Consider the following 16,983-nt stretch of genomic DNA (forward strand, 5'->3'; position numbering starts at 1 on the left):
GGAGCGTCCTGCACCTGGGGGCTACTTGCACCTGTGACGCCGGCTGCTTTCTCCCCTCCAAGCCCCACCACTACCTCGCTGAAGCTGGGCCTTGCGACAGTTGAACCGGCTAAACCTGTTTTTTCCAAACTTGCTTGTTCTTCCTTCTCAACCGTTCTGGTTGCCGGTTCTCTACTGTTCTCTCCGTAGGCCGCTTCTTTGTTCAGCTTCGCTAGTGCCTCCTCGGTGGACTTCTGTCTTTCTCCCATTGCCCTCGTTTTTTCTTGCTCTGTCGCCAACGCAGTCTCGAGCTCATCGATTGTCACCAGCAGTTCACTTTGGGCAACCATCATTTTCTCCATTTTTTCCTCGACCTCACATTGCCTACACTTCGCGTCAGCCTCTTCTCCATCCGCTTCTACGCTTGGGTCCACTTTCAAACCCACTCCACATCCTGAACACTTTACAGTCTTTTTAACCATGCCTTTCTGACACCAACTGTCCCTATACTCGATAATTACTAAATCGAGCCCTGCACTACGAAAAAAAAGAAAAGAAAGTCTAAGCTCTACTACAAAAAGTTGCGCGTTCAATGTACGCGCACCTCCCCCACGGGGTGGCAAAAGAAAAAAAAAACAACAAAAAAATTCAAACACACACACACACCCGCACTAACTAATAAATACCTGGTGACTGGCTTCCGAAAAAGCCGTACCATAAAATAAGTGCTACGAAGATTTCAACCGCTGCCTTATAATTATAAAGACAAGCTCAAAACATGCAAAAACACTTATCTGCGCAGTCCGGAGCGCTCAAAAAACACGTCCATCCACCTTGACAGCCGGAACTTAAGTTCAGCGAAGCGTCAGCTGGGAGAGCGCCCCCTGTTGCTTGAAAGTGCTTAGTGCTTCGAACGTTGCAGGCATTGATTGGTCAACGCAGGTTTTCAGGACTGGCGAAACGCGTATCCACGGGTTAATGCACGAAACGTTGTTGACCATAAAGCCAACCTAACGTACGCTAAATTCAAACGTTCGATTGAATATGTTGCGGGGTGGTTCCGGACCTAGCTGGCCCAGCGTTTCGGCCACCGACTTTTGTTGCAACGGCGAGGCTCAATGGTAAGTGTGCTCTTAACACCTCAGTCATTTTGCCCACAAATATGTTCGAGGTGGTGCTTCCTGCAGCTATTTCCTGTTCATCGCTTAGTTGCGAGCACCAGTGCTAAAGCTTCCATCTGATTGTGTGATTTTGACACAGAAAAGGGTGATTACGAGCGGCCCCCGTGCATGTTTTACGAGTGCTCGGCTTGGTTGTTGTGAGCTTGGTTATTGTTGGTTGATGGGAGCTGCAACTCACGGCGCTTCAGCGAGCATGGGAATGATCGGTAGTACACACATTTGTCTAATTTTCGTACTTCTGGCCTGCTTCTGGCTCCGTGGGTGTTCGTGTGGCTGAAGTTACGAGATCAGAACTCGGGTCACGCACAGTTGTCCGCCGACGCCGCTGTCCAAAACTACATCGCGCGAAAAAAAAAAAAAAAACTGGCACCATGCAATAACGCAGTAGGGCTCGAACCCGGGCCCGCTGAATGCCAGCCGAGTACTCTACCACTAAACTACACCAGATTTTTTTTCTTTTTTATAGTACTTAGCTATAAGCTAAACCAGTACTCGTCACTTGTTAGCAAACTTGCTTCAGGCAGGCTTGATGTCGGGAAAGCAATCGTGCTGACTTGTAAAGCTTTTTAAAACAGCAAAAAAACCACCAGTCGTGGCACAATGCGAATAGCGTAACGATGGGCCGTCCAATGTTCCAACCCATTACAAAACTTGTTCTTGTTCTCCTACTAACTGTGTTGCATACCCACTTCAGCCATAATTCCTTATTGTCGTCAGCCACTCCATGAACAATTGACAAAAAAAATTTTTGCAAGTGTTTAGCGGATATCATGCTTCTCAGAAGAATGACGAAAAATAGCATAGCGAATGCCGGCCTACTACCCCCAAAAAATTAATAATGCCCTAGTTGGTATCAAGCAAGTGTGCTTGCAGTAGTTACCCAATTAGTGTTTTGAAAAGGCTCTGTAAGGCCGCTCTTCTTTTGCTGTGACTGTGCTGCACCTTCCACGCAGGCCTGGCGTTTTTTAGTTGAGCGTCCGATACAACTCTGTCCACCGCCTTCAATTGAAACTCGCTGGCCTGCTTTGTCTGTAGAGCTGCTGGGTTTGCCAAACAAATTGTGCCCAAGGCTGGCGATATTGTGGAGAGCGTGTCTTCGACCCATGCGTGAAACTATAAATCAACCCGCTCACCATAAATCAGCATACATGTGCCCATAGCCCCTCTCATTGTCCTCTTGGGTCGTGCCCGTTTGTGCTCTGGTCTATATTCTAGCCTTGCTTTTAATGCGCTTGTTAACTACGAAAGTGTTTTAATGCCGAGGACCGCCTGTAAATTTCAGTGACGTATTCCATTCCGCCACGAAAATCGCGTCGATAGTATACGCAAAGATCTGTCAATAGGTGTCGAGCCCACAACCGTTTGATGCGCAACTGGGCACGCTATCCACTGCACCACAGCCGCATGCTCAGGAAAACATACAAAAGCACCCTTTATAACCCGCACTGTCCTTTCACAGCGATTTTGGTAACTCGAATTAAATAATGCATCATCACTGTGACATTCACGATTAGTTCTTCAATGCCTTGCTTCTAAGCCTCCGTTGGCATGGTTTGTCGATGTATTAACAAAACGCAAGGTGGCGACATGACCCCTTAGCGTCAGCCTCCCTCACTCATACATAGCATCCATCTATAGGCACGGCCGGGCTGTGAGTTTACAAAGGCGAGCGGATAGACACCCCCTCAATGCACTGCGCCGTGCGCCTTTACGCGAGTTTACAAAGGCGAACAGATAGACCCCCCCACAATGCACTGCGCCAGGCGGCCTCACGAGGCTCTCGGAAGCTGCACGCTCATTGGTTCGTGCATGATGTCGTCAGCAAGTGTGGCTGCGCCTAAGACGATGCTGCAGGCGTCTGCCAGACAAGACTAAATAAGCGTGCTGTGTTCTCTGAGGCGATCTTGGTCGTGAAAAATGCCTTCTGATCATTTGGAGGCACGCGTAGAAACTTCAAGTATGATGAAAAACGCTGTGAGGGTGCTTCTATCGACGCTGCACTTCACTGCCGCTGGCAGTGTTGGTCCGTTTTCAACGACGGCTGGAGACACCAAGAAGTGGACAGTTGGATCCAGTGAAGATTAAGAAGACGTCGAGATGCTGGTCTTCGTAAGTTCATTTTTTCTTTTCAGTTCTGAACAGAGCCATCAAATGCTTGTTTACGGGACTGTCGGTGCAGGCAAGTTCGAAAAAGATGCTCGTGCATGCGCAGCTTTGGTTACTACGCTACCCAGCAAGAGCATGACTATTGCTGCTATTGCAGAGTGCCTTTAGTGTGCATAGATTTCAGTGAAACAAATTTAAAATAAATTAAACTGAAACCCACAACTTCGAGTGTTTGTCAAAAGCTATAAAATAATAAAAAAAGTATGCACGCGTTTATTGAAGCTTCACGGCAATACTGCTAGGTATTTTCGTGAAGACATGTGGGAATCTTTATGGTCGAGTGCCCAGAGTAAGCATCATGTTGCAAATCGCTGCAGTTAGTGTGGGAAAGACTGCAGTTTGTACATCGAAACTGCAGTCTGGAATTGTTAGTGGTTTGAGTTTGCATTCTTTACACTTCAATTCAATGACAAATGTCCTGTGAATGAAGAGAATAACTAGCTGCAGCTAATTTGATCGTAGTGTTAAAAAATGCACCCTCCTCGGCATTCCTTTTTACAGAAAATGCATGTTCGCGTAATGCAAAGGAATTATGATAGTGTGCCGAGTGCATGGGACAGGGAATGCTACACCAGCTGTAGAGTTGTGAATTATTAGTTTATGAACAGTTTATAATCTGTGTGCAGCACCTTGCTGAGAAAAACACAAGCCCTTTGCAACATTGCTAATTCTAGCTCCATGCAAAAAAAAAATAAAAAAACATTATTACACCTCAAGTTGACAGGTAATGTGTGATTTATGCAGATTATGCTGACATTATTACCTAATTATACTCAAAGGTATAATTAACAAAATGGTACAATACTACGCTGTTGACGCACATTATTATGCATTGTTCAAAAACACGCAGAAATTTTGGTGATCTTAGGTTAGTTAACATTTTTCTTTCAATGCATGCTGGCCTATTGTACAAGTTGCTAACAGGTGGTATGTAACGAGACTGCACATAATACAGAGGCACAGCACTCTTGTCATTTCTAACTTCTTTATTTTAATACCTTAGTCCTTCCAGTTTCCTATGCAAGAGATCATTTGTCTTTTGCAACTGCTTAAGCTTGGTTCAATATTACAGCACTTGTTTTCAAACCTCCTGGGAATATAAACACGTACTGACAGCAGAATTTTCATTTTCTTGTGTGAAATGAAAGTGCGCTGTGTTCGCTGAGGAAAACAAATGAAAGGGCCTTCAATGATCTTGAAAATGTATTGCAAAGTGCAAGTACACTCTGCAAAAGTAATTATAGTATGCTTTTAAAAGCTAGTTTCCATTTCTACAGCGCCCTGACATCATAACACAATATGAGCTTTTCATCATATTATTGTGTGAGAAATCTTGAAATTGCTCGGCTGCTACGCACTGTGGCTCCATTGCCGACCCACAAGCCGTCATTTTGATAGTTTTGGTGACACTGAGTGGCCATTTTGGTACCTGATGTCATCAGAACCTGCCAGATTTCAGCATGAAATCCTTAGAATTGCCTGATGTGCCACAAGAAACCTAACTTTAATATTCGGATCAGTTTATCTCATCACAAATTTTATTTGCTTCTCACTTGCTCCAAGTCGACTTTGTATTTATAAGATTCGCATGGCCGAGTAAACTCGCCTTTATAAAGTGGTGCCATACTCCTTTAGAATGTTGGCTGTGGAGACCAATTCGAAGGTGCCGTTGAGGCCAACGTACTGGGCAGTCTTTAAATGTCCTTGCTGGCTTGCCATTTTGACAAAAGAGGATTGTCCTTTGTGACACGCTGCTGAGTTTCGCAATTCTTAATCACTATCACCAAGTCCCAAACCTCAAATCTTGGTACAGCTATATTCTGTTTTTTGTCAAAGTTCTTTTTCACTCTCTTTCTCCACTTAGCTTCACCCTCTTTAGTTCTTTCTTTTGTCAGGCTGATCATCACTTCAACTCAGCCTCGTTGGCTGGTAAATGTGTTGCTTTGCAAGAGCAGTGAAAAGTCTGTTCATAAATGTTGATTTGTTTTTTTTTTTCTTTTCCCTTTTCTGCAATAACCTCATTGAGGCTGCAGTATGTAAAAGTACATAAGAAGTGGTGTGCACCCCATAGATGCTTTTAGGGCTATGCATGACGAGCTACGTCATTGAAAGACAGCTCCTCCATCTTTCTGGGAAGTGTACACATGCTTAATTACTGATTTATGTCTCAATTAGCTTGTTTCACTAGTCCATTAGCTGCTGAATGACATGGAGCAGTAAACCTGAGTGTAATTCGTTGTTGGTTTGCCCATTTATTGGGTTGATGACTCTGTAAATATGGTTCACTGTCTCTAATACTGACTTTTTGTCAGACATCAGGATATCAGACTGTTGGTATCCCCTTTTTTGCTTTTTTTGCCACCATCTTTTTACAAGCCATAACATTTGCATTTTTCTACAAAATTCTTCAAAGACCATGTGAATGACTTCGAATGGTGCAGAAAAGTGTTTTGATTGTATCATTTGTTGAGTCAGCTTCCTAAACTTTATTAATCTGGCACTCGTGATATGATTGTACTTATCTTGTTTCTTCTTTTATGTCGGATCATGTGAACTGCTTCGTTAGCTTCATGTACATCCACCGGATGCTATCGTGACCACCAAAATGACAGCGGTTATGATAAAGATTGAATATTTTTATGGGTGAAGCTCCTTATGGCGTCACCCGATAGTCCCGTTATCGTAGTAACCACCACTCGTATGTGGGTATGTGCCACTGGGGATATGCCACAGAGCGGGTATGTGCCACAAGGGTTAGACGCGCCCTCGATGTATCTAGTAGGTAGCCACCTCTCGTTTAGTTCTGGGAATGCCCGCTAGATGGTTTAGCTTATGAAATGTCCGCTAGATGGAGCAGTGCTTGTGTATATTCAATATAAGATGAAAAGATGCGAGATGGTGGTACTTGGAGTATTCAATAGACACAGATGTACAGATGCACAAATGGACAGATTGACCCATAGTTGATTGATATGTGAGGTTTAACGTCCCAAAACCACCATATGATTATGAGAGACGCCGTAGTGGAGAGCTCCGGAAATTTCGACCACCTGTGGTTCTTTAATGTGCGCCCAAATCTGAGCACACGGGCCTACAACATTTCCGCCTCCATCGGAAATGCAGCCGCCCCAGCCGGAATTCGATCCCGCGACCTGCGGGTCAGCAGCCTTAGCCTCTAGACCATCGCGGCAGGGCCTTGACCCATAGTTGGACGGATGCACGAACGGACGGATGTACGCTTCGCCCCACCCATGATAATTCAGTCCATAAATATGCTGCGATTTTTTTTTTATTAGTACGGGTGGCACTGTGATCAATCCTGCTTGTGTCAGTTTCAGAGCCCCAGTTTCTTCTCAAAGCTTGACAGCATTTACTATTTTACACACGAGCAAATGGGATCCCTAATTTGGATACTGCACCACCATCTTTCGTTGAAGCATCTGGGTGCCTTTGGGATGGCCGGTGCTTCTTTTTCTGTTTTTGTGCAATTCACTTATGCTTAGTTAAACGTGTAGCTGCGGCAACCAATCACACAAAACTTGGTAGTCTTTCATCTCACTATTAGAGTATCACTCTTATTCAGTATTGTGATTCATCTGTACTCAGCTTGAATGGTAAAGCACTCTAGTAGATTAAGTATGGATCACGTCACATAACTTTTAACAATGGAAACTTCCCTATGCTTTCATTCCTTGAGTTCATTCTTTGATTTAGCCGCTTGTGCAGGTGTCGGTTCTTGTACTCGATGTTATGCCATCTCTGTGACTTGCTCTGTGATGTTGAAACACCTAAATGTGCAGACTTTTTCGCATGCAACTGTCCTGAAAAACAAGTAAAAATGTCGCTAGACAGCAGGTTGCTGAACTCTGAATTTCACACCATTTTGCTCTCTTCTCCCCTCACTTAGAACCTGGCGCCCGAAGCAATGTAGATCAGTGACCGGAGCTGGAATGCTGCTGGGTACTACTGCTCTGCACAGTGGGAACAAGTACTGCAATGAGGACAGAATCTGCCTTTGGGAACTTATTCTGAAGGCGTTTAGTACACATCGCAGAAGTCATCCAAACGCTGTAATTCCGCCACGTGCTCACACCACATCATTTCAACAGTCATTCTTTTTGCGCACCGCCCGAGACTGGAATGACCTTCCGGAAGAGGCGGCTGTCATCCGGGATTCTGCGCGCTTCAGGAATGCCATACAAGCAGCAGACTCAACTGCATCTTAACCTTTACTTTTGATACCGCCTTTCATCGCCCACCCCTCATGTAAAGTTCCATACGGAACCTTTGAGGATATAATAAATAATAATAAATAAAATAAAATAAATAATAATTTCTCATTCTGCTCGACAAAAACTATTGTGCAACATAAATTTTGCTAACATTTGAGAATGTAAAATGAACCCATCTATTTCCAGAGCAAACCTGCTCCTATTGAGACTTCGTATTTGCATTGCATAAAAAAAAATGCAAATAAAGTTTATAGTGCTGGATGTTTTTCCTTTCACTTATACTTAAACTAGCAAAATCTGTCCTGTTAAGTCATATGCAAGCACAGTTACACCACAGTACTGTCTGTCATCAATGGTGAAAGCAAAGTCGGACCCGCCTAAACTTTTCGAGTGCTGGGTATACTTTCCACTCTGCAATGACTTTGATTTATAGCACGTTCGAAATCCTTGAATTGAAATGCTTTTTATAGGAATAAAAACAAGGCAAACTTGTTATATAAATTCCAGTACGAATGGTAATAAAACAACACTCAGTAATTATACATGGCTATGAAAAAAATATGGCAGTAAAATCTTGAACAAAAAGGACTTCTATTAACGATATACCAGATAACTCAAACCTTCATGAGTAATAAATGTGAAAATAGCTTGTACCGTAATAGCTCTAAATATAAGAGCATGCTAATATATAAATACAGATTAGTTATGATTGTGAAATGAGATGATGAAGCTATTTTTTCAAGTGTTGAATAACAATTATTCAGTACATGATGTTATTGAATTCCAAAAATGTATGGCAGCAAATATGGTAATGTGTTTGCTATAGTTAGTGCTTGTATGTGGTAGTAAAAAATTGTTGTTAGAGGCAAACTTGGTGGGATTAGCTTTACCCATTGAAATTTTTGCAAGACATTGGTTATTACGAAACCGTTAAGACACCTAAATACAAGAATCTCCAGTTTGTATTTAAATAAATTATACACTGTTAGTACACAATGTTGCTGAAAAAGTGGGTACACCCTGGTGAATGGAGGACTGAACATTAGGATGCGAATGGCTTGGTTTTGGAGACGTTGAAGTGGGAGGATATGAGATGGATAGGTGTTCACTCATGACATGATGCAGTATGTAATATGACTGTGGATAAAGGCATAGTATAGTTTAAGCAAAGTTTAAAAATGGTCGTGCTTCAATAATGTTCTGAAGCCAGGAGCTATCCTCTGTCTTATAAATAAAATGCGATCATGGTACTTCAGATGAACATCTAGGGCTACTCCCAAGAATGTGAAAATAGTGGTACAAAGATGTCTGTTGCCGTTGATAGTAATAGCGGGGGTGGTTGAAACAGCGTTATAACTAGATTGGAAGACAATGAACTGTGTTTTATTTCAGTAAATTGTTAAACCATTAGCTGTGCACCAGTTCCTTAACAATAATGGTGTTCAAGGACTTCTACTGTGCAGTTAAAAGAGCTCCTTACATCCCATTATTAATTTGAGAAAGTGGGAGACCACAAGCAGGCCAATGCGAGCAGCACATCATTGCTTCATTTTGACATTTCTTTTGAAACCTTCACTCTTACACCATGCTAGACAGCTAGGGATGCAAGCTGCTTTAAGGATCATTAGGCTTTGTCACATAGTCTCCATTAACAGTGGCACTTGTATACTGCTCCGCTTCACCAAATAAATTCACATGAAAACTAAAATAACGATAGCTATTAGTATCACATTTTATAATTTTGCAGTTATACGTCTGCACATTCCTAAAAAATGAAATCTCAACTTTCTTGGAAACATCTCTTGGAGAGACAAAAAATAATATTGTCATCATGTTGAAGACTGCAGTAGTCGGCAGGATTGAGACTAAACTTTTTATTTCAGCAAACCTTTGCCTGAAGTATGGAAAGTCAAACTACATAGTCTGCCCTGATAGCGGTAAACATTGGTTTGGCCATCAATAATCTGACAAGCAGTACAGTGCTTCTGCTTTTACACAAGTGCTATGGAGAATTCCGGGTTTATTGCTGGTGGCTGTGTAAGCACTAGACTATTCGCGTCCTGTCCACACACTTAACAGTGTGATTTCAAGTTATTGCGGAGCTTCTCAAACACTGCTGCATCGCCTGTGCCGAGTGTTGCTTAGTCTTTGTGAGTGAAACCAGAGTTTATCTAAATAAAATACACATGGCAGTATGCATGTACTTAGGGGTCAGGCTTGTCATTTATGTGCTAAACTTATCCCTAGTAAAAAGATATTTTTATCCCCAAAGGCCAAAAGACATCTGAATGTGGTGTGCTGTGCTGCATGTGTTATTTCTGTGTCAAATATATATGGCAATCCACATAGCTTAAGTAGCAATATATGTGGACTTCACATTCCCTAAGTATTTGGCAATGGCAAGTAATTTTTTTCATTTTCAGCACATCATGTGACAGCCTTAATTAATCATCTAATATCCAGAATTCTCTGGCAAAAACAATTAACATATTGCATTTTCTTTTGTTGTTTCAGGATAATATTTAAATGCTCATGTGAGATTTTGCTTTTTTTTTTTTTGACAAAGCATACAGAGTATGTAGGTGTTTGACTCAACGTTTTCTCAGAAGCTTCTCAGAGAATACATTTTATTGATACTAAAGATTATAATTTAGCCAGGTTGCCACTCGTGATTTAGGCAAGAATTGCCCCAATGTATTGGCACTCACTGCATGTTCTGTTTGGTATGTGCTGAATTGTAAAAAGTACTTTTTTTGTAATTTGCTTTCACTTCATTCCTATCTCAGGATAGTTAATTGTGCTGTCTGACCTTGTGTTTTTATAATTATTGCAAAAATAATATAAGAACAAACAAGTGCTTATGAATAGCTTCATGCTTATTTTACTGATGCAAGCTAAGAGTAAAAAAGATGGGCTATGAACTGATCCTTCTTGCTAATGGACCACAAGAGTCAGAGCAGCTTTTACCAAATACACTTATGTTTTTACTTGCATTGCATGTCACGAATTGGCATTACTTGTAGCTAGATACGTTTTCGTTTTTCCATTTATGTACCTGGAGGCTTGTGCAAAGGTGTGTTCAATGAGGGATGGGATACAGCGCAAAAAAAAAAAAAAAAAGCACTGGTGATGTTTACAGGTGCGCAATCACATTCACACAAAAAGGTGGTGGGTCATTTGTGGTGACAACATTACTAGGGGCGTGCGAATATTTAAACAACGAATCAAATAGCCTTCGCTAGTGGAATTGAAGGATGCATATACAAAATACCGAATATTTTAAAAATATTCGGCTCTTTTGGGACAACTCTGAAGCAGCACAACATGGGATTAGCTGAAAATTTATTTTCTTGTAATCTCTGAATTGCCACAATAAATGCAGTCCTAGTATTAGCAGCACTATCAATGCTATAATCATTACCAGATAAAGCATTTTCGCCACAAACTTCGCTGCCACTCTGTTTTTACTATGGTGGAGCTGCATTAATCATTTCCTGTTTTCATCATTGAAGTTGGGGGCTATGGCTGCATTCAGCTTCACGAATAGAAACACATGCAAGTCTTTTGTTCACGTAAATTGTTCTTACAGATACAGCCTTCAACACTTGATTTTTACATGTTTTATGTGCCAGGGTATATGTTTGATCATTTTGCCTATTCCAATAAATATTTAGCTGAGTGCATGGTGTTCGGTTCAAAATTGTTTAGATTTTATGCTGCAATTTTACTTAAAAGCTGGCAACAGAGTTTGAACTTGAATAGTGTAGTTACTGGGGTATTTCGACGCACAGTTGAAAAGTATTTTGAAGGCTCTGATCGCTGCTGTGTACAAGTTTATCACAGTTTTCAGAATTGTAGTAATATTTAGTTTCAGTTCGTGAACACTTATTTCAAATAAACTATTGTGGAGTTCTAGGATTATTTTTAAAAATGTTTCCTTACTCTTTGAAAACTATCAGAAGAGCGTTAGGTTCACTTAAGCGTTCAATTTGGTTATACCACTATTGGATTCGTATTGAATTCGCTTCTGAAATTCACTACTCGCAAACCGCTTGCTTGCGCGCGTTTTGTAATACGACAATGCTTGTGCTGTAACGCTTCACCGCTCTACAGATACGCATCGCGGTGAAGTGAAAAAAAAAAAAAAAACGCCAGCAGGAGGCGGGTTTTTTATATTCACAACATACAGTGGATTTCGAAGTGTATTTGGCCTAGAGGGAATATGCTGTCACCCGCGTCCTTCTCTTCTCATAATAAACCGGCCTCTCCCTCTTTCTGTGAATGGAATAGCTTCGCGTGTTTATAGAGCGCCACTAAGAAGATACTCGTTTGCAAGTCTATCGAGGCGCTGCTATGGATATTCGTGCTTCTCATTTCGCATAGCTATCATAATCAGTAGTGGTGGCATTCAGTACGAGTAGCCTAAGATATGCCAGAGTGAGTGCAAGCTGAGCCTGTAATGTGTGGCCGATCGAGTGACGTGCACGACGTAAGCACTCCAAGTGCTCTGACACCGGCTCTTTGAGATGCAACAAAGGCTCACCCAATTACGATTATTGTTATATATTCCCCACATAAACTCTTTACACCGTCATTTTCCATTTTTCACTGCATATATGCACCGACTTCGATGATTTCGGTGATCGTTGCAAACGAAACAGCGAGTTTTGCGGCAGCATCGACGCAGGCGTGCGCACAGCATTTCTGTAGCACCTTGGTAGCACCAACTACTTGATAGCGCCATCTTCCCATTCATCATGGGCAGTTTGCCAGTACGCGTGCGAGCGTCAATTTTGTTCTCGTCTTCGCTGCAGCGTCTGCTTCAGCTGTGCCCGCTCCCAATACACGAACCCTGCAGCATTGTCATGGGCACAACCATTTTTTCTGACGAAATTATGCATGAAACAATGAGCGCGCAGCTCCCGAGAGCCTCGTGAGACCGCCTAGCCCAGTGCATTGTGGGGGGGGGGTCTATCCGCTCGCCTTTGTAAACCCGCAGCCCAACCATGGAGGAAGGAAAAACTGAGGAGAGGCCCTATTGTATCCCAATGCATTGCGAGAGGTGTGACGGAAGTGACGTCAAATTTACGGGGCAAATAAACAGGTATGGGGCAAACAAAACAGCAGGCGCTCCGCGGCGTGCTCTCAGCGCTTGTTCGCTTCTGCGAGGACTTATAGTCCCTATGTAAACTTAACGCGTATTGTATGGTTTGAATGCAGTAAAATGTTGTGAGCACACCTTTTCCAGGCTGCTCGTGCGTGGCAGGCTTGCGCGCGGCATGCTGAAATACTTCGTAGAGTGTGCACCGGTACGTGTCGTAATCAAAATCATTCAGCCACTGCATCATGGTATTCGAACTCACCCGGCAGTGACTTATGCGTTCTGCTCGCTGTAAGGCCTTTTTTTTTTTTTTTGGCGAGATTTCCCGATTTACAAGCCGATTCGCAGTTCTTTGCTCGTATATAGCGTCAGTGTAGCAACGCACGATTTTGAGAGCTTGCTTCGTAGCTATTCTGTGCAACGACAGCCTAGTACTTGAGATACTTCACGTTGATAAGAAGGCACCCCTGTATTGTATACGCCATTGTGCACGTAAATTGTGTAATTCCAGTGTGCAAACAACTTACACACAGTGAGTGCACATCGTACAATACATACACATTTAGTCCGATAAGAAAAGTTTATTGTCCTTCCGTATGAACGACACAACTAAAAACGCGACACGATGCCTACAACACTAAAAACAAAAGTTTGTGTGTGTTTCTCAGTTGACACAATGAGTAAGAACCAACGGAGAGCGTACAGCTGAGAGCTCCGCATGCAAATACCATGCATTATTGATCAACAAAGAAACGAACATACGTGAAAAGTGACACCAGGTACATGCGGCGGTGCACGCGATTCGCACCGAGAATACACTACAGTTGGGCATCGTACAGCTTTTTTAACAAACACGCAAAACAAGGAGCACTGGCGAATTGACTTGCTGCCGGCAGAGAAGAGAGAACACCTACCACTCCGCCAGTGCCACTTCCAAGGTCGCTGCAGCGGCTGCTCGCCAGAAATTGCGAAGTGTTTATCTGCTTCTCCGCTAGGAGCTAGTGCGGGTGTTTGCGATGCGGTGGGTTCATGAATATGACGTCATGGCCTCTCCTTAGTTTTTCCTTCTTTTATGAGCCCGGCCGTGCTATAGGGGGGCATTCATTTGACGTTATCTACAAGGTGCGCTAGCATCGTTCCAGGATGCCACCATCTTGGCGGTCTCGGTCGTCTGATGTGGCTGCGGTGACAGTGGGATGCTGTCTGTCTGTTTTTCTGTTTTCTTGATGCGCCTATGGAATAATAAATTTAGGCGCTATGCATGTGAGTGAGATGAACCTGCACGATAGCACTACCTGGATTAAGTGCGTCCGTGCGGCGGCATAGACCCACTAGAACTTCAACACGCTGAACTCCAACTGCCCCCGCGGGTCAACTTCACTGACATAAAAACGACTACCTTGGTCACGCAACAAGTTTTGTCTCGTGTTAGCCACTAAAAGCTTACAAATTCACGGAGGGTCACAACTGTTTTACATACGAACGCATGCAGCAGCCGGGCTTAAAGGTTTTTCCAAGAAAACAAGATTGTAGTGGTAGCCGCAAAGGTAAACAGACTTCTCTCGTCTACTGTGATTGTGGTTATGGTGCAGTGCGAGCATTGTGTGGATACTGTAAACACGGTAATGAGGTGTAATTGCTGGAAAGAGATCACAGTGATTGCTGCAGTGGCTGTTCTCTTCTCAACAACCGCTGCGTACCGTGCTCATTTGTAGCCGAGTGATCACAGCTGTTTAGTGCAGATGTGAAAGTTCCATCGTAAAGCACGATCGCTATTCTCAGAAAGGTGAGCTGACTTTTCGTTTATTTTTAATCGCGTTTGTTCTGTCGTGCTAGGGCCAGTGAATCTGGTAGCATGGTCACGGAATGGCATGGCAGGATGTCTCGACGGTTCATGCAGTGAAAGCACTCCAGCCTTTGCCGATATTCTGTCATTGACTTTTCAGCACCTTTGGTGGCAAAAAAAAAAAAAAAAAAACATGCCGAGGCGTAATTCCGATTGCACAGGCTTCTTTCTCGCGTGGTTGTTACAAACAAATACGCAGCAGTTCATCAACGTCGCTCCTGGCTGCCGTACAACCATGGCATGTACCGTCTCTCCGCAAACACAAATAAACTTGTTGAAATATTTTCCATGTAGTACTGATGCGTGTGCGCTAAGGTGGCCAGCTTGCACAGTAAAGACATCCGACACTTCTCCTAGGTTGTGTGGACATTGAAGACAGAAAGCGCACACAGAATGAATACCCCAGTACTGCGCTCACGAACTCGCAAACGTCCGGACCGCCGAAATGGTGTTTCTGCCCGACGATGCTATCGCCACCTCGCGGATCGAGGTTTATTGCATACCACCTATACCAAAATAGCTCTGCCTTTGCATCGCCTGGCTGCAGGGAGCATGGCGTGGAGTAATGGTTGGCTGTAGCTCGGCGTTATCTATTTACGCTTGCCCCAGGAAAAATCGTGGCTGGCGAACAGCGTGTGCGTTGCTTTTTCATTTAGTTGGGCAGTGGCATTCTATGTTTTCACATGCCGCGAGTGGATGAAAAATTGAGGAGGCACTGTCTTGGGCTAAGTTTGACGTTCATTCAGTGGAGGCCCTCCTGACTGTCACGCCACTTTCTCAAATTCCGCTGTAAATAGGTTTGTTTAAACATTGATCAAGGACATCACTAGTCACAATGGAGATGTATAGCATCAGTGTTTGTGTGTTAACGTTAAACGGTGCCATAGCTGTCAAATTTGGAGAGACATTGTGCAAGCTACTTTATATCATTCAACTAATTCTGTACCGAACAAGTTTCACTTTATTCCTATAAAGGCGGGATTGAACAACATTTTTCAAGAACTTTGATGTAGTGCTCACATTGGTGAATATTGGAAGTTTGAGGCAGATCACAATAATGTGTATGTATTGGAGCCGCAGGACTTGGGAAGTTTAAAATGTCATTCCTCATGGCTAATCAGTTCTTAAAGAAAAAAAATAGAAAGAAAGAAAGAAAAAAAGCAAAAGCTGGCAGTTTTTGTAAGTGTCATGTCCTGTCCAGAAGCTTCAAACAGTGTTAGCTTACTGTTTATGCATTTGTTTTATATACAAAAAAGACATTTCTTGTAGTCCTAAAATTTTGTATATTTGTGTATTCATAATAGCACATGGTATATGAAAATGGCATGTTCACACCCACAACTGGACCAATTTTTTCGTCAAAGTTCTCTCAGTGACATGTTTGCATAACCAGTTCAATCTAATATAACAAAGTAAGGCACAGGTAGTCTAAATTATACAAATACAGAGCATGCACTAATATTTGTTGAGACAAACCTGTGCATTATATTTTTATAGTCATGTGCAACTCATTGGCAATGTGTAAACATCGTCCCGAAAAGCTGCACCACTATTGTGTTTCAGATTTTTGCCTAATAGCACTGTCCTTTTGTGGATTACAGGAGCATAAGAGGGACAAGTTCAAATCAAAATTTCATTATGCAGTTGAGGATCATCATGCCTGTTTGAAAATTGTGTTTGTTTTTGTTATAGGCTTCGTGATGAAGCTAGTGGTGAAGATATTCCTGAAGCTAGGGATTTGGAACAGGGCATGGACCTACCGGTGTCTGTCTCCCCATCACATCTAGACTTCTACGTAGATGAGAAGAATGGAGACACACTGCTGCTCTCGTTGTTCAATGTCAGTCAACAGACGGTATACTTTCAGTGTGAGTACTTGTTTCTTCACTTTTTTCACTTGGATGATTAAACGTGCACTTTTGATGTATAACCTTATCCTTGTGACTTGTTCGGAGTCAGGGTTTCTCATGCAACAAGAGACAGTTATGCAGGTTAATTATACTTAATTCAAGAACAGTGCAGTGATGGCATAAACAGGTAAAAAGACAACAGGACAGTTCCTATTCTGCTTTCTTTTTTCCTTTCCATCTGTTTTTTGTGTCATTCTTGTTGAGGTACTTTTCTGACTGACACTTTCAATTTTTAAGATTGAAGTATTTCTTTTATTTATTTATTTTTTTATTGCATACCTGCATTGCCCCAGGGGGCATTACAGCAGGGGGGTTACAGTCAGAAAGAAACAAGGTAAACACATTTGTCAAACGGTAAAACACATCATTGTCCAAAATGTTTGCAATATGAGGTGAAAGAGCATGCCATTTTCTTGTGGCTCTTGTAAAAAAAGTATGCCTGAAGACTATGAGAGGAAATTTATGAACCTTCAATGCATGGTTGTGTCTCAATAACACAGGAGTAGGTAACTTAGTATACTTTTCTCACTCAATGCCGTTTTTACAATGGTAAACAGCATGAGAAAAT

At 42.5% G+C, this 16,983-nt stretch overlaps 1 protein-coding gene across 7 annotated transcripts in view; it reads left to right on the plus strand.

Moving 5' to 3' along the window:
* The first annotated feature begins 864 nt into the window (after positions 1-864).
* Positions 865-16,983, plus strand: part of LOC119160785 (motile sperm domain-containing protein 1) — a 146,626-nt gene continuing 130,507 nt past the window's right edge. For 3 of the 7 annotated variants that reach the window (XM_037413017.2, XM_075880888.1, XM_075880889.1), the window contains exons 1-2: positions 866-1,100; positions 16,198-16,373. In XM_037413017.2, the coding sequence (XP_037268914.1) occupies positions 1,024-1,100; positions 16,198-16,373 (253 nt within the window). In that variant the 5' untranslated portion in view covers positions 866-1,023. Of the gene's footprint in view, positions 1,101-16,197; positions 16,374-16,983 lie in introns of all 7 variants that reach the window. The other 4 variants (XR_005108330.2, XR_012887737.1, XM_037413019.2 and 1 more) reach the window with 2 other exon arrangements.

The sequence above is a fragment of the Rhipicephalus microplus genome, chromosome X (assembly GCF_043290135.1).
Source record: "Rhipicephalus microplus isolate Deutch F79 chromosome X, USDA_Rmic, whole genome shotgun sequence".
NCBI lineage: Eukaryota > Metazoa > Arthropoda > Arachnida > Ixodida > Ixodidae > Rhipicephalus > Rhipicephalus microplus.